Source organism: Terrapene carolina, unplaced genomic scaffold, assembly GCF_002925995.2.
Source record: "Terrapene carolina triunguis isolate 2854851 unplaced genomic scaffold, T_m_triunguis-2.0 Scaffold66, whole genome shotgun sequence".
NCBI lineage: Eukaryota > Metazoa > Chordata > Testudines > Emydidae > Terrapene > Terrapene triunguis.
Window position 1 is genome coordinate 18,396,014 of NW_020664417.1, and position 22,958 is coordinate 18,418,971.

A 22,958-nucleotide genomic window follows, 5' to 3' on the forward strand; every position below is an offset into this window, starting at 1 on the left:
AAGAACATGTTTAACTAATCAAAATAAGCCACTTTTACATTGAAATAAGTGTGTCCACAAAGCCTTTTGCATCAGTATTATATTGGTTTAAAAGCTAACTCAAATAGGTGCAACTTTCTCACGTAGCCAAACCCCTATAGAAAAAAAAAATCTATTAAAACCAGTGTCTAATAATAAAAAGTCAAGAGCTCACAAATAAACAGTCAATTTATAAAAACGTTACTAACAAAGTCCAATTAAACAGTGATTACTCTTCAATTAGTGGGATGTTGCATAGAAAAATCCCTCAAACAACAAGGTAGCAGCTAATTTATAGTACAAAATAACTGTTTGGTGCTTTGTGTAATGAAATAATATAATGCCTCTGTTATATTTGCAAATAAATTGTTAATTTTTAAACATAACTGATAGCAAGTTCACCTTGGTTAGTTTTCAACAATCCCCGAATTAATAGCCTGCTTGGTTTAGGAACACTTTGTCAGGCAATGGACAACTTTTGGTAGTAACCAATATCCAGATATCCATCTCCAAGAGCTGAAGATGGGAGGGTAGTGCCCCACTCCAGTATGAAAGTATTTTACCTACCAGCGCTGCTATAAGCACACTTAATTCTAGACAATTTCACTTGCAACAGGTACACAAGAGAAAATATCTACATGCAGAACAGTGCTACCTTTCATTTCCAGTTGCCAGCCTGAAATAGTAGAAGGGGAGAAAGAAGGAAGAGAATGTGAATGCAGTGTTGTCTAGGGATTGGAGCACGGGGGCCTCATGTCATGACTCAGTATGTGACCTTGAACAAGTCACTCAACCTATTTGCAAACCATTTAGCCCACCTTTAAAATGGCTACAATACATTCACTCTGCATAATTCAAAGGAGTGTTGAGAGCTGCTACACTATACAGACTATCAAAATTTGCATTTGACTGCCCATTGAGCTAACAAGCAACTGTTTTTTGTTTGTTTTTTGAGATTACAAGTGTGTTTCATAAAGGTAATCGTGTTGATGTACTATACTTCTGTAAGGCATTTGCCATCATATCACATGATATATTAATTAAGAAAGCAGAACAATACAAAAATAATATGGCACAGATTAAACACTGGTTAATTGAGCAGTCTCAAAATGTAATTGTGAATGGGGAATTAGATCTCATGGAGATTAGAGAGGCTACAAAAAGAGAAAACCCAATAATAATGAGGGATTTCAACTATCCCCATATTTACTGGGAACATGGCACCATAGGCAAGATGCAGAGATAAAATTTCTAGACACCATTAATGACTGCTTCTAGGAGCAGCTAGTCCTGGAACCAATGAGGGGAGAGGCAATTCTTGATTTAGTCCTAAGTGGCTCACAGCATCTGGTCCAAGAGGTGAATATAGCTGAATCGCTTGTAATAGCAGCCATAACATAAATAAATTTAACATCTTTGTAATGGAGAAAATACCAAAGAAATCCACCACAGTAGCATTTAACTTCAAAGTGGGGAACTACACAAATATGAGGAGACCAGTTAAACAGAAGTTAAAACAAACAGTCACAAGAGTGAAATGCCTGCAACCAGCGTGATACAGGCTTAAATTAAATGTATAACCCAAATAAAAAAAGCAATAAGAGGACAAAAAACATGGCCACGTGGCTAAACAGAGTAAAAGAGGTGGTTAGAGACAAGCTGACAATTGGAAGACAAATCTTACTGAGTAAAATAGAAAGGAGAATAAATTCTGGCAAGTCTAATGTAAAAGTATAATTAGGCAGGCCAAAAAAGAATTTGAAGAACAACTTGCAAAAGACACAAAAACTACCAGCAAAATTGCGTTTAAGCACATCAGAAACAGGAAGTCTGCCAAACAATTAAGTGGAGCCACTGGACGACTGAAGTTCTATAGAAGCACTGAAGGAAGACAAGGACATTGCAGAGAAACTAAATGAATTTTTGTGTGACAAATCTGAGGAACTGTCTCAGACAGAGGTGTTGATAGAGGAGGTTTTGGAACAAACTGATAAATTTAACAATAAGTCGCCGGAACCAGGTGGGATTCACCCAAGTGTCCTGAAGGAACTCAAATATGAAATTGCAGAACTACTAACTTATTGCTTAAATCAGCCTCTGTACCAGATGACTGGCAAATAGCTAATACGATGATGATTTTTTAAAAAGGCTCTAGAGGCGATCCTGGGAATCACAGGCCAGTGAGCCTAACTTCAGTACCAGACAAATTGGCTGAAACTATATAAAGAACAGAATTATTAAACACACATACATGAACCTGATATGTTGAGTCAACACAGCTTTTACAAAGAGAAATCATACCTCACCAATTAGAATTCCTTGAGGGGGTCAACAAACATGTGGACAAAAGTGTTCCAGTTGATATAGTGTACTTGGACTTTCAGAAAGCCTTTGGCAGGGTCACACACCAAAGCCTTTCAGCAAAGTAAGCAGTCATGTGATAAGAAGGAAGGTCCAATAACTGGTTAAAAGATAGGAAACAAGGGATAGGAATAAATGGTCAGTTTTCACAATGGAAAGCAGTAAATAGAGGGGTCTCCCAAGGATCTCTACTTGGACCAGTGCTCATCAGCACATTCATAAATGAGCTGGAAAAAGGGTAACAGAGAAGTGGCAAAGTTTGCAGATGACACTAAATTACTCAAGATAGTTAAGTCCAAAGCAGACTGTGAAGAGTTACAAAGGGATCTCACAAAACCAGGCAACAAAATGGCAGATGAAATTCAATGTTGATAAATGCAAAGTAATACACATTAGAAAACAATCCCAACTGTATATAGAAAATGATGAGGTCTAAATTAGCTGTTACCACTCCAGAAAGAGATTGTGAAGTAATTGTGGATAGTTCTCTGAAAACAGCTGCTCAATGTGCAGCAACAGTCAAAAAAGCTAATAATTAGGGCTGTCGATTAATTGCAGTTAACTCATGTGATTAACTCAAAAAAATTAATCACAATTAATCGCACTGTTAAACAACAGAATACCAACTGAAATGTATTACATATTTTGGATGTTTTTCTACATTTTCAAATATATTGATTTCTATTACAACATAGAATAGAATTTGTTTTTTACAGTGCAAATATTTGTAATAAAAATAAATATAAAGTGAGCACTGTACAATTTGTATTGTGTTGTAATTGAAATCAATATATTTGAAAATGTAGAAAATATCCCAAAATATTTAAATAAATGGTATTTATTATTGTTTAATCACATATTTAATTGTGCTTAATTTTTTTAATCGCTTGACAGCCCTACTAATAATGTTAGGATAATAAAACAGAAAATATAATTTCATTATATAAATCCCTGGTACACTCACACTGAATATTGTGCACCATTCCGGTCATCTCATCTCAAAAAGATATATTATAATTGGAAAAAGTACAGAGAAGGGCAACAAAAATTATTAGGGGTATGGAACAGCTGCTATATGAGAGATTAAAAAGACTGGGACTGTTCAACTCAGAGAATAAACAACTGAGGGGAGATAAGATAGAGGTCTATAAAATCATGAACAGTGAGGAGAAAGTGAGTAAGGAAGTGTTATTTACCTGTTCATGTGTTATGTGAAGCAGGCATCACCCAATGAAATTAATAGGCAACAGGTTTAAAACAAACACAAGGAAGTACTTCTTCACACAAGGCACAATCAATCTGTGGAATTCATTATCAGGGGATGTTGTGAAGCCAAAACTATAACTGGTTTCAAAAAGAATTAGATAATTCATGGAGGATAGATCCATCAATAGCAATTAGCATAGATAGTCAGGGACACAACTGCACGCTCTGGGTGTCCCTAAACCTACAACTGCTAGAAGCTTGGACTGGACAACAGGAGGTGGATCATTTGATAAATTGCTCTGTTCTGTTCACTCCCTCTGAAGCATCTGGCACCACCAATTGTGGGAAGACAGGATACTTGGCTAGATGGACCATTGACCTGACTCATTATGACCGTTCTTATGGAATCATCATCAAGAGGCTGTACAGTAACTCCTCACTTAAAGTCGTCCCGGTTAATGTTGTTACGTTGCTGATTAGGGAACATGCTCATTTAAAGTTGTGTAATGCTCCCTTCTAACGTCATTTGGCAGCCGCCTGATTTGTCTACTGCTTGCAGAAAGAGCAGCCCCTTGCAGCTAGCTGGTGGGGGCTTGGAACCAGGGTGGACCAGCAGCCCCCCTATCAGCTCCCCCTAAGTTCCCTGTGCAGCAGCTGCCCAGCAGGCCAGCAATTGCAGCTCTCCCTCCCCCCCACTGCCATATGCTACTCCTGCCCTCTGCCTTGGAGCTGCTCCCCGAGACTCCTGCTTGCTGTGCGGGGGGGAGGGGGAAGGGAAGGAAGAGGGGAGCTAATGTCAGGGTATCCCCCTCCCCCCACTCCTGCACCCCACTTACCCCATCTTCCATAGAGCAGGGGGGACACACCAGGGCTCAGGATGGAGGGAGCTTGCAGCAGCTGCAATCTCAGCAAGCTGATCTAATTAACAAGGCAGTGTACTTAAAGGGGAAATGCGCATATCTCCCTCCATTCCTGCTGCCTTGTAGAGAGAGAGTTAACCCTTGAGGGTTCAGCCAATTGCCAGTTCATCATTTAGCAGTAAGGGAAATACTCCACCCTCTGACTCCTCCACCTCAACCAAGCTTCACAATCACCATCACGGTGTACCAGTATTAAATTGTTTGTTTAAAACTTATAGTGTGTGTGTGTGTGTGTAGGTAGTCTTTTGTCTGGTGAAAAAAAATTCTCTGGAACCAACCCTCGCATTTACATTAATTCTTATGGGGAAACTGGATTCACTTAACATCGTTTCGCTTAAAGTCGCATTTTTCAGAAACAAAACTACAACGTTAAGTGAGGAGTTACTGTATTTCTATTGTGGTCCTCTAGGATCAGCTCTTGGCCCTTAACTATTTAACGTTTTTATCAATGACCTGGAAGAAAAAATCATTACTGATAAAGTTTGCTAATAACACAAGGATTGGGGAAATAGTAAATAATAAAGAGAAAAGGTCACTAATACAGAGCAATCTAGATTGATTGATAAGCTGGGTGAAAGTTTTTGTTCTCTGTTTGTACAGCGCCTAGCATAGTGGGGTCCTGGTACATGCCTAGGCACACACTATCACAAATAAAATATTCATTTAAATTCAGCTAAATGTAAAGTCACATCTATGAATAAAGAATGTAGGTAACATTAATAGACTGGGGGGGGGGGGGCTCTATCCTGCAAAGCAGTGATGTTGGAAGAGTCTTAGGAGTTATGGTGGATAATCAGCTAACCATGAGCTCCCAGTACTGTGGCCAAAAGAGCTAATGTCATCTTGGATATGTAAACAGGAGAATATCAAGTGGAAGCAAGGAGGTTATTTTACCTCTATGTTTGACGCTGGACACAGTAGTAAGTAGTGGTCATGCCAGTTCTGGCATCCACATTTCAAGAAGGATGTTGACAAACTGGAGAGGGTTCTGAGATCTTTCTTTGATAGGATAATGAGTCTTGTGGATAAGGGAGAAGCTGTGGATGTGGTATACCTAGACTTTAATAAGGCATTTGATACGGTCTCGCATGATATTCTTATCGATAAACTAGGCAAATACAATTTGGATGGGGCTACTATAAGGTGGGTGCATAACTGGCTGGATAACCGTACTCAGAGAGTTGTTATTAATGGTTCCCAATCCTGCTGGAAAGGCATAACGAGTGGGGTTCCGTAGGGGTCTGTTTTGGGACCGGCTCTGTTCAATATCTTCATCAACGACTTAGATACTGGCATAGAAAGTACGCTTATTAAGTTTGCGGATGATACCAAACTGGGAGGGATTGCAACTGCTTTGGAGGACAGGGTCATAATTCAAAATGATCTGGACAAATTGGAGAAATGGTCTGAGTTAAACAGGATGAAGTTTAACAAAGACAAATGCAAAGTGCTCCACTTAGGAAGAAAAAATCAGTTTCACACATACAGAATGGGAAGAGACTGTCTAGGAAGGAGTACGGCAGAAAGGGATCTAGGGGTTATAGTGGACCACAAGCTAAATATGAGAACAGTGTGATGCTGTTGCAAAAAAAGCAAACATGATTCTGGGATGTATTAACAGGTGTGTTGTGAGCAAGACACGAGAAGTCATTCTTCCGCTCTACTCTGCTCTGGTTAGGCCTCAGCTGGAGTATTGTGTCCAGTTCTGGGCACCACATTTCAAAAAAGATGTGGAGAAATTGGAAAGGGTCCAGAGAAGAGCAACAAGAATGATTAAAGGTCTTGAGAACATGACCTATGAAGGAAGGCTGAAAGAATTGGGTTTGTTTAGTTGGAAAAGAGAAGACTGAGAGGGGACATGATAGCAGTTTTCAGGTATCTAAAAGGGTGTCTTAAGGAGGAGGGAGAAAACTTGTTCACCTTAGCCTCTAAGGATAGAACAAGAAGCAATGGGCTTAAACTGCAGCAAGGGAGGTCTAGGTTGGACATTAGGAAAAAGTTACTAACTGTCAGGGTGGTTAAATACTGGAATAAATTGCCTAGGGAGGTTGTGGAATCTCCCTCTCTGGAGATATTTAAGAGTAGGTTAGATAAATGTCTATCAGGGATGGTCTAGACAGTATTTGGTCCTGCCATGCGGGCAAGGGACTGGACTCGATGACCTCTCGAGGTCCCTTCCAGTCCTAGAATCTATGAAGAGCCATGAGAATAACTATAAGGCATATTTTCCAACAATGACAGATCCAAAGAGCTCAATCTATTTATTTTATCAAAAAGAAGGTTAAGGGGTGACTTGATCATAGTTTATAACTACCTACATGGAAACAAAAATTTGACTATGGACTACTGAATCTAGTAGACAAAGGTTTAACAAGATCCGAGGACAAGGTGAAGCTAGACAAGTTTAGACTAGAAATAAAATGCAACTTTCTAAGTTTGAGGATAATTAATCATTGGAACAACTTACCAAAGTCTGTGGTGGATTCTCCATTACTGACAATTTTTAAATCAAAATCAGATATTTTTCTTAAAAATATGGTCTAGTTCAAACCACAAATTAACTCAGGAAAGTTCTATGGCCTCTTATGCAGGTCAGACTAGGTTATCACAATGCTTCCTTCTGGCCTTATACTTAGGGCTCTTTGTTTTCAGTTTTTATTTTATTTAATTTTTCCCAGGAATTTATTAGTGTTTATTACCACAACAACAAAAACAGATGAAAGTCAGTGCAAAAACTAAATATTTATTTTGGTAGATGGAAAGACGGGAGGAAGTATTGAGTAGATTAATGCTTTGAATTACCATTCATCAATGTGGTTTGCTCCAGAACTAAAAGAACTGAAAATACACCTCTACCCCGATATAACGCTGTCCTCGGGAGCCAAAAAATCTTACCACGTTATATCGAACTTGCTTTGATCCGCTGGAGTGCGCAGCCCCGCCCCCCCGGAGCACTGCTTTACCACATTATATCCGAATTTGTGTTATATCGGGTTAGAGGTGTACAATGCCACCCCTCTATAAGAAAACAATATATCTTTAATCCCCAAATAAAACTTTTAATTTGAATAAACAGTTTACTGTTGTAGACTTAGAACTATTAGCCTATAAATATTTACATTTAATAATTGGGCCACACCATTTGCAGTGCAACTACATCCTTTTCTCCTGTTTTTGTTTTTTTCAAAATTTTGGATACTTCCTTGTGTTCTGAAACTTATTCTGATACAGATTTTCCTTTTCTTCCCATTTTAGTATGTCAAATCTTTAAAGTTATCTGCTAGCAGCTTGAAAGGTGTACGTGGTGGGCGTGAGATTCATCAGTACGTTCAGATGTGAACTTCAGAGCTTGTGAGTGTGCCCGTTTGTTCATTTTGTGCAGCTTCTGGACTAATATATAGCCTTACTTCAACAGGCAGCTTTGCACATACACACAGACTAATGTATTATCGTAATACATGTACCTCGTGCAATGTACTGTATTTTCCTAATAAAACAAGTTATTTCATATATATTTGAATGATACAAAAGTAGGGTGAAAAAAATCAGAAAAAATGAATACTACTTTTTGTAAAACCTGGGAAATTTTTGGTAAAAACTGGTTTAAACTGAAAACAAAGGGGCTTACTTATAATACTCTATGGATCAACGAGTACAGCTCTACATTACCATTATGAAAAAGTTAGGAAAAAATGTACTGTGTTCTTGCTCTTTACGGGCCCAATCCTGTAGTACTTATACAGATAAAATTCTCATTAAAGTCAGTGGGAGTTATAGCTACACAAGGGCTGCAGGATTTGTCCCCTAGATTCTGCTACTCAGCCTAAAATACCGAATATATTATCATGTTTCCATATTGATTTAAGAAACTTTGAGAAAACAAACCTAACTTTAAATTTAGGAACGGGGTCTCATCCAGTATGGAAACTCCTGAAGTCCATCTAGTCCAGTATCCTGGCTCCAACAGTGGCCAGTAGCAGAAGCTTCAGAGGAACAAAGAAATTTGTTCATAGTGCAGATACAGACAGGTATTGGAGTATCCATGTACTTCTGTAACCATTACGGACGGCTGGTCAGAGCTCAGGACAGAGTCATGAGATCTAGATTCTAATTCTGACTTCCACTAGCTCACTGCGTAACCTTCGACCATTCACTACCCCATCTCCTGTGCCTCAATTTCTTCATCAGTAAAAAGTGAGAATGTGTCCACAAAATGCTTTGAGATACACGGATGAAAAACTAATATAAGTATTTGAGACTCCACTCCTAGCTGGATGCATCCAACATTTTTTCTAGAAGACTAACATAGTAGGGATTGGAATTATGGCTATGATGTGCTGGAGCAGGCTCACAGCAACCTTTGTTAAAATTCCTCCATCAAATTGAAGGGTTGGGGGTTTCCCTGGCTCTGATGGAGCATGTTCTTCATCTAGATACTGCTAATCATCCATGCCAGAGATATCTTAATGAAACCCAGAGGAAGGGGAAAAAAAGATTTTCTAAAAAGAAAGCCTTCTCTATTTGGGAATGCAGAAAACCCAACAAAGTATGAGGTATCTTGATTCAGTTTCATTGGGGGAGGCAGAGAAGATCCCCTCAGGCTCTCATACAAAATCTTAATGCACATACTCCAGTTGAAACCATAGAACTTGAGCACAGCTACTCTATCAGTATATCTGATCTATTTTACTGGAATAGAGTACCAACATTTACAGCGTGCATGCTTGAATATGTAGAATCTGGTTGCCAAGTGGTATTGCCTTCGTTCTTGGTTAGGAGAAAGCATTTTTGTTGAAAATGGGAAAGCACATTCATTCCCCAGTTCCTCACCCCTTCTGGCACGTACACAGAGCCCTGGTAACAAGGATTTTTTTGCAGATTAAAAGGAAACATTTTCATGGGAGCTGCTTGTTAAACATTGGCAGCATATCACTAAGTCAATATTGATATATCAGTTTTTAAATGCTCTATTGATGTTCACATTTGTATATCTTTGCTAACTGTTCCCAAGGCAAATTCAGAATCCCCCGTGACACAAAATTTTTAATAAATCTGTGGGATTTGACCCCAAGTAATAAGGACAAATTTTGAAAGATGTTTCAATGTGGCCTCTGTACAGGCACGTGCTTGAGTCACCAGTAGATGCAATTTTTGAGCATTATTGCTGGTGTACAAAGTGGTGAAGTTTACATACGCAAATTCTATACTTGTATACTCAAGCGCTCAAAAGTTGCATCCATGCAAACAAGGGGCACAATTCAAAATCTGGACCATAGTGACCATTACTTGAAATTGTCCACCAGCTTTCCAGAAGGCTTCTTATTTCTAACATAATAAAGCTATAAAAGCAGCCCCACAAATAGTTATATACAAAAACAAGTCATGTCCAAAGTCACTTGCACAAGTGCACCTTAAAAATGTCTCTCTATTACTTGGGATCCTTCCCATCTCCACTGAACTAATACAGAGACTTACACTAACTACTCCTGCAGCCTTACAATTCAAGTATGAACAGCTTTAAATTACCTGCTAGAACTTTTAAAACTATGCAATATTTCTGATTCTTTTAATTTTTTTTAAAAACAGGAAGGCTGTGCTTCATATTGATGTAGTAAATTAATATAGGATATGAGAAATTAAAATAAAAATATGAATTTATACAAGTTGTGTAATGGCTTATTAACTCCATTTGTATTTAGCAGATGACAAGATGTTTAGCTAAGTCTATAGTATCTAGTAAGTGAACTAAATGTATTTGTCTCATTCAAAAAGTAAATAACCATATAGCAAGTCACATATGTTGATTTGTTCACATGAAAAATAAAATGTCTGGATCTTATTTAAGTCTTCTGTTTGGTTTCAGGAAGACAGCAGAATGACCGATGAAGTTCTGAAACCGCTTTGGGAATTAGTTTTAGGTGAGGCCATACCATCACTGTGTCTCTATGGAATATTGTTTATGGGGGCTCAGCCATAAATGCCTGAAGTTCACTCACATTTCCAGCCAATGCAATAACAACTAGGCAGACCATATTCAGACTGAAGTGATGTAAAGAGCATTCTGAGAGAGGTTCAAATGGAATCTCCATGAGTTTCATGACTATACAGAAATCTGAGGCAGGAGTAGGTTCTCTGACCTGCGGGAAGTGTGTAATAGCCCTTTGAGAATCAACAACAAACATGGGATGAGAAAAGAAAGTATGACTGTGCAGGCAGTCAGCAGGCTGAATTCACCACAAGATTAAAAAGGGCAGTCTTTGTTCAGCCCTAATAAAGTGCAATAAGTTGTCAAGGACCTTCGGTATCAAGATCTGGACTGGGTCCAGAACATTTTGGGCTGCCCATATCAAGAACCTCTTCCATTTAAAAGACTAACTCCTTCTGGTAAATGTTTTCTTGTTCTGTATCAGGATTTCCTGGACCCCAAGGGAGCAGTCTCTGTCCGTGGTACTCAGCTAACCAACAGCCATGCCATTAGCTTCAGCAACTTTGGTCTGGATGAAATATCTGTCCATGATGCTGTCAGATCAGAACCGGGTGGTCTGGAAGCTAGATCAGAGGCTGACTGGACATATGGAGATCTGTCAGCCAAACTGCCTTGGCCAGTACAGAGCTACAAGAACTATCGTGGCTTTGTCCCTCAATCTTGGAAATTACCCTGGGAATCAGTAGAAAGGCATAAAGCAGGCCTCTGTTCCATTGCAGGAGGAAGGTGTCTGACAACAATCTTGAACTCAGGCTTCCTCTGAAACAATAATTCTGACACTTGGCTATGTCTATACTACATTTCACCGGCAGCGGCGTGTAACGTAGGTGTAGCTGCACACCACAGCGAAAACCAGGCTGCATCTATAGTGTGGTGCGTAGCTATACATATTAGCGAAAGGCTTTGGCATAGGGGAGGCAGTGGGGAAAGGCTGACTTTCCCCAATGCCTCCCCCCGACTGGAGACTTCCCCTGCTGCTTCCCTCCTGCCAGAGCCTTTTCTTATGGAAGGGGAAAGCTCCAGCAGCAGGAAGCTGACAGATCCTTTCCCTGCTGCTAGAGCCTTTCCCTGGGGTGGGGAAAGGCTCTGCGGCAGGGAAGACTAGACTGATCTGAGCCAGAGTTGAAAGGACCACAGATGAACTCTGGCAAGCAAGGTCAAATACCAACATGTGGCCTAACACTGCAAGGCATGTCCATATCTTTGTAGCCCATTTTGATACTAAATGGAGTATGAATGCTTGTAACAACTGGAACCTGTCCTGGGGCAGACATACTTTTTCTGATCTGAAGTGGAACACAGCTCTTATGAACTCTATTCTCCGTGATGGGGTGAGTGATGATTTTTCGTAGATCACTGGGAGAGCCAGCCCCGTAAATAGAGATGGGGCACATTCCAGGTTTGTTGCTACCCTCCACTGGATTCTGCCTCTGATCAGCCAGTTGTAGGGGTGGACACAAATGCCTTGCCATCTCAGGTATGCCACTATCACTACTAGACATTTTGTAATAAATTCTCAGTGCTGCGGAGGGTCTGAATGGCAGTACCTTGTAGTGGTAATGGTTTGGGCTCATGGTGAATCTCAGGTATTTCCTGTGCCCAGGTGGACAGCTATTTAGAAATGCACGCCCTGCAAATTGAGAGTCATGAACCAACCTTTGGACTGAAGAGATGGAATGATGGAGGCAAGTATTACTATCCTGAATCTGAGGTGAAGTCCAGCTTTTTGGGGTCTTTGTCTTTTAGTATGCCTTTTGTTGATTTTGACTTTTCCTGCACTACTGCAATCACCAAGGCATATGTAAGGCAAGGAATAACCCTTTCCACATTTTAATATAACATAGATTCATTGCTTTAAGCAGAAAAAAAATTTGCTGGTCTTGCAGTCTAGTTGTGTGTTGTGCTGCCAAGACAAGAAAGCAGTTCCTGGGATATTTGTGAAAGCAGCACACTCAACCTCCTAATGAGGAAATTCCTCACATTTCTCTCCAGACATCTCCTCTGACCAATGGAGCACAAGTAGCATTGACAGGCTTCAGAAGCAGTCATGTATAGCTTTCCTCCATTACAGAGAGGATTGCTGGGTCTTGGAGTACATACAGAGCCGCTCTACTCCAAGAAGTGATTCTGTTAAAATGGTATTGCATATTTATATCTGTGGTTTCCAGATCAAACTGTGCTGCAACTACTGTTAGAAGACGCTTTTCTAACTGCCCGTGCCACAGGCTTAACCCGGAATCAGAGACAAGCTGCATAAAGGAGAAATGCTGTCCGACACTGGAGGGAGTGCTTTGTCATGCAGTACCGCTTAAAATAAAGGGTCTAAAGGCCTAATTATGCTCTCCGTTACATCCATGCAACCCCACTGTCTTCAGCTCATTTGCACAGGTGTAAATTGGAGCTTAACAAACAATACTGTTGATGTACAAGAAACAAAAGATTCCATCTTACTAACTCTCAGCTGCAAGGCTCCGTAGTGTTATCAGAAGTAAAAGTTTAAAATTAGTCACTAAAGGAAGCAGATAGGACTCTGACAAATTGGGAGAAGATCTTCTGAAGAAGTTGTAATTTTTACATACTCACCTTTCAAAATAGAACCATACCTTCGAAAATCACTTGCAAATATTTTATGATCTAAAAGACTAAAGAAGGACTTGGAATGTGATTAACAGTTTTGAACATTTTTTTCTATAAGTGTTTTACCCTTTCGGAGATAAATACAAATGGGCTTGATGTACAGTTGCAATTCCTAGCTTGGTACACTTCAATAATACTCTGTATAAGCAATATGGAAGAATGTATGTGCATTTACATATATTACATCTTAATACATTAAGATTATGCTAATCTAAAGAAGAATTCTTTAGAGTTTACAAAAGTACGCCTATTAAGCAATGCTTGTTTGCTGGCTAACTACAACAGATTTAAGAATGTGAAGAAGCTGTTTTCAGATCATTCAAGTAAGGTGCGGAGTATGAATGTGGAATAGTAACGGATTTTGGTGCGTTAACAGGAAAAATGGTGGCTATTTTCTAAATTTGCAAGCCTGCTGAAATCTGGATTCCTTACTAGAAAAAAGCAGAAAAATAAATTAAATTTACACTATTTGAATGAATTGCCAGTTTTAATGAAAGATGTTTTTATGAACTTTATTTATGAAAAAAAATTTCTCGCATCCCTAAATATAGGGATTAATGATTTCACCAGTCACATTCCCTACTAGTGATAGGATTGGGTAAGAAGACATAACCAATACTGGAATATAGTTTCCTTTATGTGCACAGTTTCAAATGTTAAATACAGAAAAGGGGCTAGATTCACTCCTGTTAGAGCAAATGGGTGTAAGTCGCATCTCTTTGCTGCAGTAGGGCCAGGTGCACGTGAAGGAGAGATTCATCCATAAGGGAGAGCAGGGAGTACATCACTACCTTCTTTTCTTGAGTGGCTCTATTATGCAAGAACGGCTTTAGTTTTCTGACTGAACTCCACTGGAGGCTTCCTAGGTGATGCAATGAATCAATAACATTGTCCAGGCAATCTGGCCCACCTCTTTTCCCTCTGGCCTTGTATCAGGCAGTTTTAGGCCTTTGGGTAAAACAGGCCTTGGAGACATCTTGCTCTCCCTCTGGCTGGGTTTTCCATCACCAGGTATACACAGATAAAATAGAAGAAAGAGGCTGAATATAACCTGATATTCAGCCTGCACTTAGCATTGTAACACTTCTTAATAGATAACTTTTCATAGTTTAAATATCTTGGTGTGGGGAGAGGGTGATATGATGAATAATCGGTAGAGACCAGAAACCCAGCATAAAATTTTACTCAGATCATTCACATTTTGACTATTTTCACATCACAGGGAAGTGTAACATCTTGAACCATGCACTGAAGTCTGGCTCCTATCCCAAAAATGCCTCTGTGGGCTGGCCCAGTAGTATTGTCTGCACTGCTGCATGCGAGAACTCTGCTTCATTTCCAGTCTCAATTTCTTGCTCCCTAGGCTGGAGTGGAATGATGCAAAGAAATCAGTGCACTTAACCCCTGGAGAGGAGGGATTACCTCACATCTCCCAACACTGGTTCCTGCAGCTGAGTAAGGGAGTAATGCTTCCAGACTCCAAAGGGAATCCGGTCCTCCTCAGCTTGAAGGACAGTAGTGGTGATGTATTCCTCAGAAGAAGGGAATGTACTGAGGGGGGATTAAATAAACATTTAATCTTTATGACTCTAAAAAGGTGCACCTGGGTCTCAAAATATCCACCCTAGGGTAGGGAAATGCTTAATTATTAAAAAAAAAAAAAAAAAAAAAGGCTAACAATGTTTTATTCTTTTGAAAACTCTGATTGTTGTCAGTAGAAAGAAAACACATGAAGGCATCATAGGATTTTCATTAAACTCCATGAACTGGGCAAGTATCCATGGAAAAATATAAAAAGATTTAGTTGGATTTTCCACAGAGTTAATCAGTCCTGAAACCAAAGGAATCATTGTATAATGAAGTGGCTTTTGCTTTAAAGATCTTGTAATAGTTCACACTGCTTTAACCACTTACTTCTGAGTCAGAGAAGCTGAAGATAACAAAAAACAAAACTCAGTTTTATCACTGATGAAGAATTTAAAAAAAAGTAAAACTACCTTTTGAGAAAAATTTATTACAGTTCCCTTACAATACCTAAAAACTTTAAATATCAAAAAGAAAATTATAAACTGTAGCACTTGATGCCAATATTTCACCTGGACAGCCCAAGGAATTAGCTATTAATCTTTTACAGCATAAAAGTGTTGCACTTCATTAATTAGCAGTCTGAAGGCTACATGTTCTTCCCAGATTTGCAGTAAGGAAATGTATGTACACCTGGCATGTATAAGAATTATTGGTCTCATGTGAGATAATATCTTTAATATTAGTGAGTAGGTACTAAAACACCTCTTAATATAAAAAGGGAAGCAAAAGCTGTTTTGTGTGTAATTACTTTTTTCTCTACAAAATTTTAAAAGGAAAGATTTTATATGAAAAATATACAAAGGGAAAGGTGGAAAAATACTCCAGATTAGCCTGAGAAACAGCGGATGACAACAATCCAGTATATAATTAACAGCATTTGTGTCTAAGACAGTAAAAAGATAAGTCTCAAATTGTCTATGAAGTACTAATATAAACACACACAACCTCAAAAGTGGAGTTTACTGCTTTACTTAGGTTGTATGTAGATTATATTATATTAAAACATACCATTATAAAAAGATAATTACTGGAAGAATGGATTTTAGGATATGAATCCAGGATAGTAATTACAGACAACAGTGACATCTAGTGGATACTTCGGAAATGAAACAAACTAAAATTACAACCAACGTAAAAATTCAACTCCCACTTTGATATAGTAGAGGGGTCGGCAACCTTTGGGAAGTGGTGTGCCAAGTCTTCATTAATTTAAGGTTTCGCGTGCCAGACCAGCAGCGTGGGCGGCAGACGGAACCTCAGACCGGCAGCGGGCTGAGTGGCTCATCCTGCTGCCAGTCTGGGGTCCCGGCCGCCGGCCCCACTTAGCCCGCTGCCGGCCTGGGTTCCATCCATCCAGGCCAACAGCGGGCTGAGCGGGGCCGGCAGCTGGGACCCCAGCTGGCAAGGGGCCAGCGGCCAGGACCCCAGACCGGCAGCAGGCTGAGTGGCTCATTCCGCTGCTGGTCTGGGGTTCCATAATCCAGGCCGGCAGCGGGCTGAGCGGGGCTGGCGGCCAGGACCCCGGCTGGCAGTAGCGTGCCACTAAAAATTGGCACTTGTGCCGCAGGTTGCTGACCCCTGTTATAGTATATAGCACTCTCAAGCTGCTGTGACATAAATGCATGAAAAAGATCCAAAAAGAGACCAACAAGAGTGGCAGAGGAAGTGAATTTTAAAATGATGTGGGATTCATTTCTTTAAAAAACAGGAATAAAGTTTTTGTAACCTCACTTCAGGATTCAACATTCAGGATGGAAATATGGTACCTTAGGATTTATGTTAATAAACTGAGAGATAACCACGTGGTTTAAAGGGGATGGATATAAATGTGGTGCCAGGATGAGATGCACTAGAGTTGAAAGCTATTCTGGGGCAACAAGTTTATCACTTATCTCCCCCCTCTCTGTTTCTGCACACCAATATTTATGAGGTTTTTTTTGTTCGTTTTCTTTTTTAAATCATTTAGGATTTCCTACCCCACTGGAGCAGCTACCACAATGCAGGACAGCTGAGGTCTCCCACTGTATCAACCAGCAGCTGATGATGAGGCATTTTAATTAGCAGGTTAAAGTGAATTGAACAATTTATGATATCTACTCCTGAGTAGTCCAACTGCTTTATTTTCTTTTTGGTCAGCTTATTTGAGACCAAGAATTGTCTCAAATTTGCTTTTACTATTTGCCAAAAAGACTTTGTATTCAAAATGCAAGCTATCACTTAGAAACTACATTGGGGGCAGAAAATTATTCAATAGCATCATAGGGGTAGCTCAGTGGTTTGAGCATTGGCCTGCTAAACCCAGGTTTGTGAGTTCAATCCTTGAGGGGGCCACTTAGGGATCTGGGGCAAAATCAGTACTTGGTCTGCTAGTGAAGGCAGGGGGCTGGACTCGATGACCTTTCAAGGTCCCTTCCAGTTCTAGGAGATAGGATATCTCCATTAATTTATTTTTTATTTATTTATAAACCGTTCAGACTTGTCATAGGCTTCATGACAAAAAATTTTATCACTAAATGCCAATATGGAGTTTAAAAAGCAAGATTTGGGGAATTAATGATGTAATGATTTAACAAAGCCAGCAACTTTACAAAACATTCCATACTCAATTTTGACTATGACTTTCTCAAGGCCTTAGGCATAAGCCTTTATTTTCATGGAATTAAATGGAAAATGAGTTTCTAGTTTTGAGAAGTATTTTTGACAAATATAAGATTTTTCAACATATATTTGCATTATACCCACGTGTATGCCCAACACAGTTGCTGGCCAGTGCAAGAGAAGTATAAAGGAAGAGGTCACGAGTTCCATTAAGAAATAAAGAAATAAAGAAATAAATAAAAAAAAGTATGAATACCCAAAAGCAAAGTAGTATTTACCAGCATACCTGTCTGTTTTTCGACGTACTTTTACTGATAGTCTTCAATTGTAACCTAATCCAAGCATTTTTGATCTCACATAGTTTTGAAGTACTTCAATTTTTGGAAGAGTTAGTACTGTGATTTTCCCCTCTGCAATGACTATTGATTACAGTGTAGTCAGCAGTTGGTAACTATGAAATGCCCCTTTATACTGGCAGAACAGTGCAAAGGGGCCTTAAAGTAAATGAGATTTAGACCTTATTTTTGGAATTTGACAGTAGCTATAATCGCCTGATCCAAAGCTCATTGGAGGCAGTGAGTCTTACCATTGGCTTCAATGGGATTTGGATCAGATCCCAATTCACCAGTGCAGCTCTAGCTTCCTAGAAGTAAGAAACATCTGATTGCAAAGAATATTTATGTAGCACTGTACACCTGTACCACCCACCAAAATTCTTCTTCCTAAATTCTTAAACCCTTATCTCTAGTTAGGCACCAGAATGTCTTAATTGCCCATTTGTTTCATAAAGAAATTAAGAAAGGTGATTCATGGTTGACATTACCACCTCTGCTAGTTTTCAGTCTAACACTACAAAAGCATTTAAAACCAGAGCCTCCACATCACAGTACAAGTACACTTTAGGTGGTAAAACCACCATTGACTTCAATGGGAACAGCTAAACCAATACTGAACACTTTTGAAAATCCCATCCCTTATAAGATCTACATATTTAGGCCTTGTCTACACTGGCAAGTTTCTGCACAGTGAAGCAGCTTTCTGCACTGTAACTCCCGAGGTCTACACACTGCCAAGCCACTTAGTGAGCAGAAACTGCGCAGTTGCAGCGCTGTAAAAAAAGAAAAAAAAAAAAAAAAAAGAAAAAAGAAAGACACCCCATCGAGAGGCGTACAGCTTTCTGTGCTGGGGCTACCGCGCCGCGGTGCCAGTGTAGACACCCTGATCAATTACAGCACTGCAACTGGCCTCCGGGAAGTGTCCCATAATGCCTGTTCTCACCCCTCTGGTCATCGGTTTGAACTCTACTGCCCTGCTCTCAGGTGACCAACTGTGAGCTCCACCCTGTAAATTCCTTGGTAATTTTGAAAGTCCCCTTCCTGTTTGCTCAGTGACACGTGCAGTGGTCTCAGCCCATCTTTCCAGGTGACCATGCCTGCTCACGCACCAGCCGATCCCTCACTTGGAGCAATGCCGAGCTGCTGGACCTCATCAGCATTTGGATAGAGGAGGCTGTCCAGTCCCAGCTGCACTCCAGACATAGGAATCATAATTCCTACAGACAGGTTTCACGATGCATGACAAAAAGGGGCCATGACCGAGACACACTGCAGTGCAGGAGCTGCAGAATGCCTACCACAAGGCGCGGGAGGCAAACCACTATTCCGGTGCTGAGCCCATGAGCTGCCGGTTCTACAAAGAGCTGGATACGATACTTGATGGCGACCCCACCTCCACTGCAAAGGCCACTGTGGATACTTCGGTGGCTCACGTGCCAGTCGAGAGTGGACCAAGCCCGGAGGAGGAAATCTTGGACGAGGATGTGGATGATGCAGAGGATGACTCGGAGGTCAGAGATGCATGCAGCCAGGAACTCTTCTCTACCCCGGAGGAGGCTAGTCAGTCACAGCTGTCAGAGCTTGGTGAAGTGCAAAACAGGAGAGGAGGCCCCTGGTAAGTGGCTTTGATTTGGGGAATTGCTGAAGCGAGTTGTTGGGGGCAGGAGGGTTGCAGAAAGCAGGCTTGTGTCTGTATGATGAGCACACCACCACATGCCTAGTCTGAGCGGCAGAACAGGGTGTTGATTGATTCCCTCTTCACAGGAATCTGCCGCAGAGATCTCCACAAAACTCTCATGGAGATACTGGGCAATCCGCTGCCACAAGTTCTTTGGCAGACTTGCTTTGGTTTTTGCCCCACTAAGGGTAACTTTCCCAAGCCACTCTGCCATTCCGCCGGGGGGGGGAGGGGGAGAGGACACACGCCATTGCTGCACACAGGCAAGCGGCATAAGGGCCAGGGTTTGAAAGCAATATTTATTTCATTAATTGAAAGTAAACAGAGCCCTACAAAGCAACAGGCAATTTTCTTAAACCTTCACAGTGCATCGTATGCACCAATCACAATTACCTCCTAGCATTACAAGCACTGCACTCCCGAGCATAGCAACAAATATTAGTGGCTTTCAGCTTCAAATTGCTGCCTCCAGGCATCCCTGATCTTTATGGCACCGTGCTGCACCCCTCGAATAGCCCTGGTCTCTGGCTGTTCAAATTCAGCCTCCAGGCGCTGAGCCTCAGTGGTCCCGCCCTGAGTGAAGCTTTCACCCTTCCCTTCACAAATATTATGGAGCGTACAGCACGCAGCTATAAGCATAGGAATATTGTCATCGGCCAGGTCCAGCCTCCCATATAGGCAGCACCAGCGGGCCTTTAAATGGCTAAAAGCACACAACAGTCATTCTGCACTTGCTCAGCCTTTTGTCGAGCCGCTCCTTGCTGCTGTCAAGGTTCCCCATGTATGACTTCATAAGCCATGTCACTAAAGGTTAGGCAGGGTCTCCCAGGATCACAAGGGACATTTCGACTTCCCCTACGGTGATCTTCTGGTCTGGGAAGAAAGTACCTGCTTGCAGCTTCCGAAGAGGCCAGTGTTCCGAAAGATGCGTGCATCATGCACCTTTCTGGATCAGCCTGCGTTAATGTCCGTGAAATGCCCACGGTTATCCACAAGCGTCCAGAGAACCATAGAGAAATATCCCTTCAGATTAACGTACTCTGTGGCTAGGTCATCTGGTGCCAGAATTGGAATATGAGTGCCACCTATTCCCCCCCACCCCGTTAGGGAAGCCCATTTGTGCAAAGCCATCCACAATGTCACGCACATTGCCCAGAGTCACGGTCTTTCAGAGCAAGTCCAACAGTCGAACTGATTAGCGACCGATCGGTAGCAGTCTGGAGTAGCCAGCTTCCACAGTGCAATCACCATGCACTTCTCCAACAACAGGGCAGCTCTCATTCTCGTGTCCTTGTGCTGAAGGGCTGGTGACAGCTCATCACACAGTCTCATGAATGTGGCTTTCCTCATCCGAAAGTTCTGCAGCCACTGCTCGTCATCCCAGACGTGCATCACAATGTGATCCCACCACTCCTCAGTGCTTGTTTCCCGAGCCCAAAAGCGGCATTCCACTGTGGTCAGCACCTCCGTGAACGCCAGAAGAAATCTCGTGTCGTAGCTACTACGCGTGGCGAGATCAATGTCACACTCCTCTTGCCTTTGTAGTTTAAGGAATAACTCCACTGCCACTTGTGACGTTTAGTGAGAGCGAGCAGCATATTGGTCAACAGTGCGGGATCCATTCCTGCAGACCGAAGAGGCAGAGCGCACAGTACACAAACCGTTGAAAGATGACACCAAATGCAGACAAAAGGACAGGGATTGCTGTGATGCGAAGAAATGCATCACGGGTCATTAGGACAGGACCCAGGATGCCCCACAACCCCGTCCGCCTTCCCACAACAGTTAGTAGCAGAAAAGGAAGAGAGGCTCTGTTGGATAGCTGCCCAGAATGCACTGGTCCAAATACCGATGCAAGTACTGTAAGTGTGAACACGGTATTGCGCCGGCAACTGACAGTGTGAACACACAACAGCATTTCCCTTCAGCATGCTCTGAGCGGCAATGTTGCTGCCGGCGCTATAGCTCTGCCAGTGTAGACATGCCCTTAGAGTTATAGAGCTTTATGAGGAGAATGTAAATAATGGCATTGGATATTGCTGGGATCTAATTTAGGGAAGTATTTACATATTCCAAGACTACAAGAAATTACCAAAATAAAAAACCCACATTCCCTGCAAAGGCAAAGCAAAGTTTCTGACAACATATAACGATGGCCCACTTGGTGGTAATGCATTGTCCCACTATGTGAAAGACCTGGGTTTAAGAGCAAACTCTTGCAACTCCTATCCCCAAAGCCAGTGACACATGGTGAAACATACAATTCTGAAAATAAATAAGGTCATGAAAAAATTATATACAAGTTCGCATTTGACATCTCACGTTTCTAATTTTCTCTGAAATTCTATTACTGCCGTAGAAATGGTGACAATGTCTTCTTAAAAAAAAAAAAGATAAATCATAATTATCAGATGAAGAATCACTGACCTACCCGGATTTCCTGAAGGTTGTGGAAGTTATTTCCTACTCTGACAGAGATCTTGCTTGGGGTGTAGCTTTCATCAGATTTGTAATCTGCATAAATACACAATGTCTTCACTGTTGTTTTTCTTCTGTAAGCGAGAAGCAGCAAAGGCTAAGTAAGCATCCTAAGGGAAAATTATCCAAGGAAGGGTTTCTTGAGATTTTGTCAAGAATGAGATTTAAATATTTTAAAACTTGATACAAAATGTGACACTGCTGATTTTAGGACCCCTAATGCAGTAGCAGCTAGGAATTTACATATAATTTTTATAAAGTACATACATATAAAACAACTTACAATGAATAGCAAACTACACATGCCTACAGAAACGTTAGCAACCACACTGTCAACACGTCAAACAAAAAAACCCAACACAACATAAAAATTAAACAGAAGCCAATGCAAATATATCTCATCATGCACTATGGTGCCCTGTTAAGGAAAGCAGTTCTGTGAGGGAATCAACAGAGAACAGGACTCAACTGCAGAAGTCCTGACCTCAGTCTTGGGAGAAGTCAACCACGTTAATGGAGTGCAAGAGTCTTGTAGCCAGTCGTATCTGCTACAATGGAATACAGCATGAAAAGGTGTCCCAGCTTTAATTGGCAGTTAAATCAGGGCACTAAATATCATCACGCATATCTTGAACTGTAGCCAAAAGCAAACAAAAACTAGTGCAGACATATCACCCTATCTTAGAGGCTGTGATACTGTAGAGATATCCCAGCACAACACTCACCTGGCAAATGCTTAATTGGTCATTTGCTACAATAAAACTGTAAGAGTATTTATAAAACAGATTTTGCAAATGAAGTAATCTAACTGGCTCCTACCCATGTTACTAAGAGAGAGCTCAATTCTGCATTCCTTGTCAATCAGAATTTTGAATGCACTTTCTTGAGAGTTGTAATCACAATTTATTAGCCTTATCATATGCAACAAATCACACAAATATTTAGTACCTAAACTGGATGTTCACCAAATGAGGCTGTGACCCATCAGATTGCCAGTAAGTTTCTAGATTATCATCTCGTAACTGGTCCACTCCGAAGCCTAATGGAAAGAAAAAGGTTTACAGTCTCCTGTATTGTATTCCACTGCTGCTGGTATTACACAAATCATTTCAGCAGGATGGCTACCATGACCCTTGTAACGCAAGTTCACACAT

At 40.9% G+C, this 22,958-nt stretch overlaps 1 protein-coding gene across 6 annotated transcripts in view; it reads right to left on the minus strand.

Annotated features, from left to right (window-relative positions):
- The window catches only part of ANAPC10 (anaphase promoting complex subunit 10), a 69,562-nt gene that overhangs the window by 33,676 nt on the left and 12,928 nt on the right, over positions 1 to 22,958 (minus strand). For 4 of the 6 annotated variants that reach the window (XR_002908540.3, XM_024207607.3, XM_024207605.3 and 1 more), the window contains 2 exons: positions 22,753 to 22,843; positions 21,758 to 21,878 (listed from right to left, as the gene is read on the minus strand). Coding sequence is in view for 5 of the 6 variants with exons in the window: in XM_024207607.3 (XP_024063375.1) it covers positions 21,758 to 21,878; positions 22,753 to 22,843 (212 nt within the window). In the remaining variant the exon portion in view is untranslated. Of the gene's footprint in view, positions 1 to 21,753; positions 21,879 to 22,752; positions 22,844 to 22,958 lie in introns of all 6 variants that reach the window. The other 2 variants (XM_024207611.3, XM_029910693.1) reach the window with 1 other exon arrangement.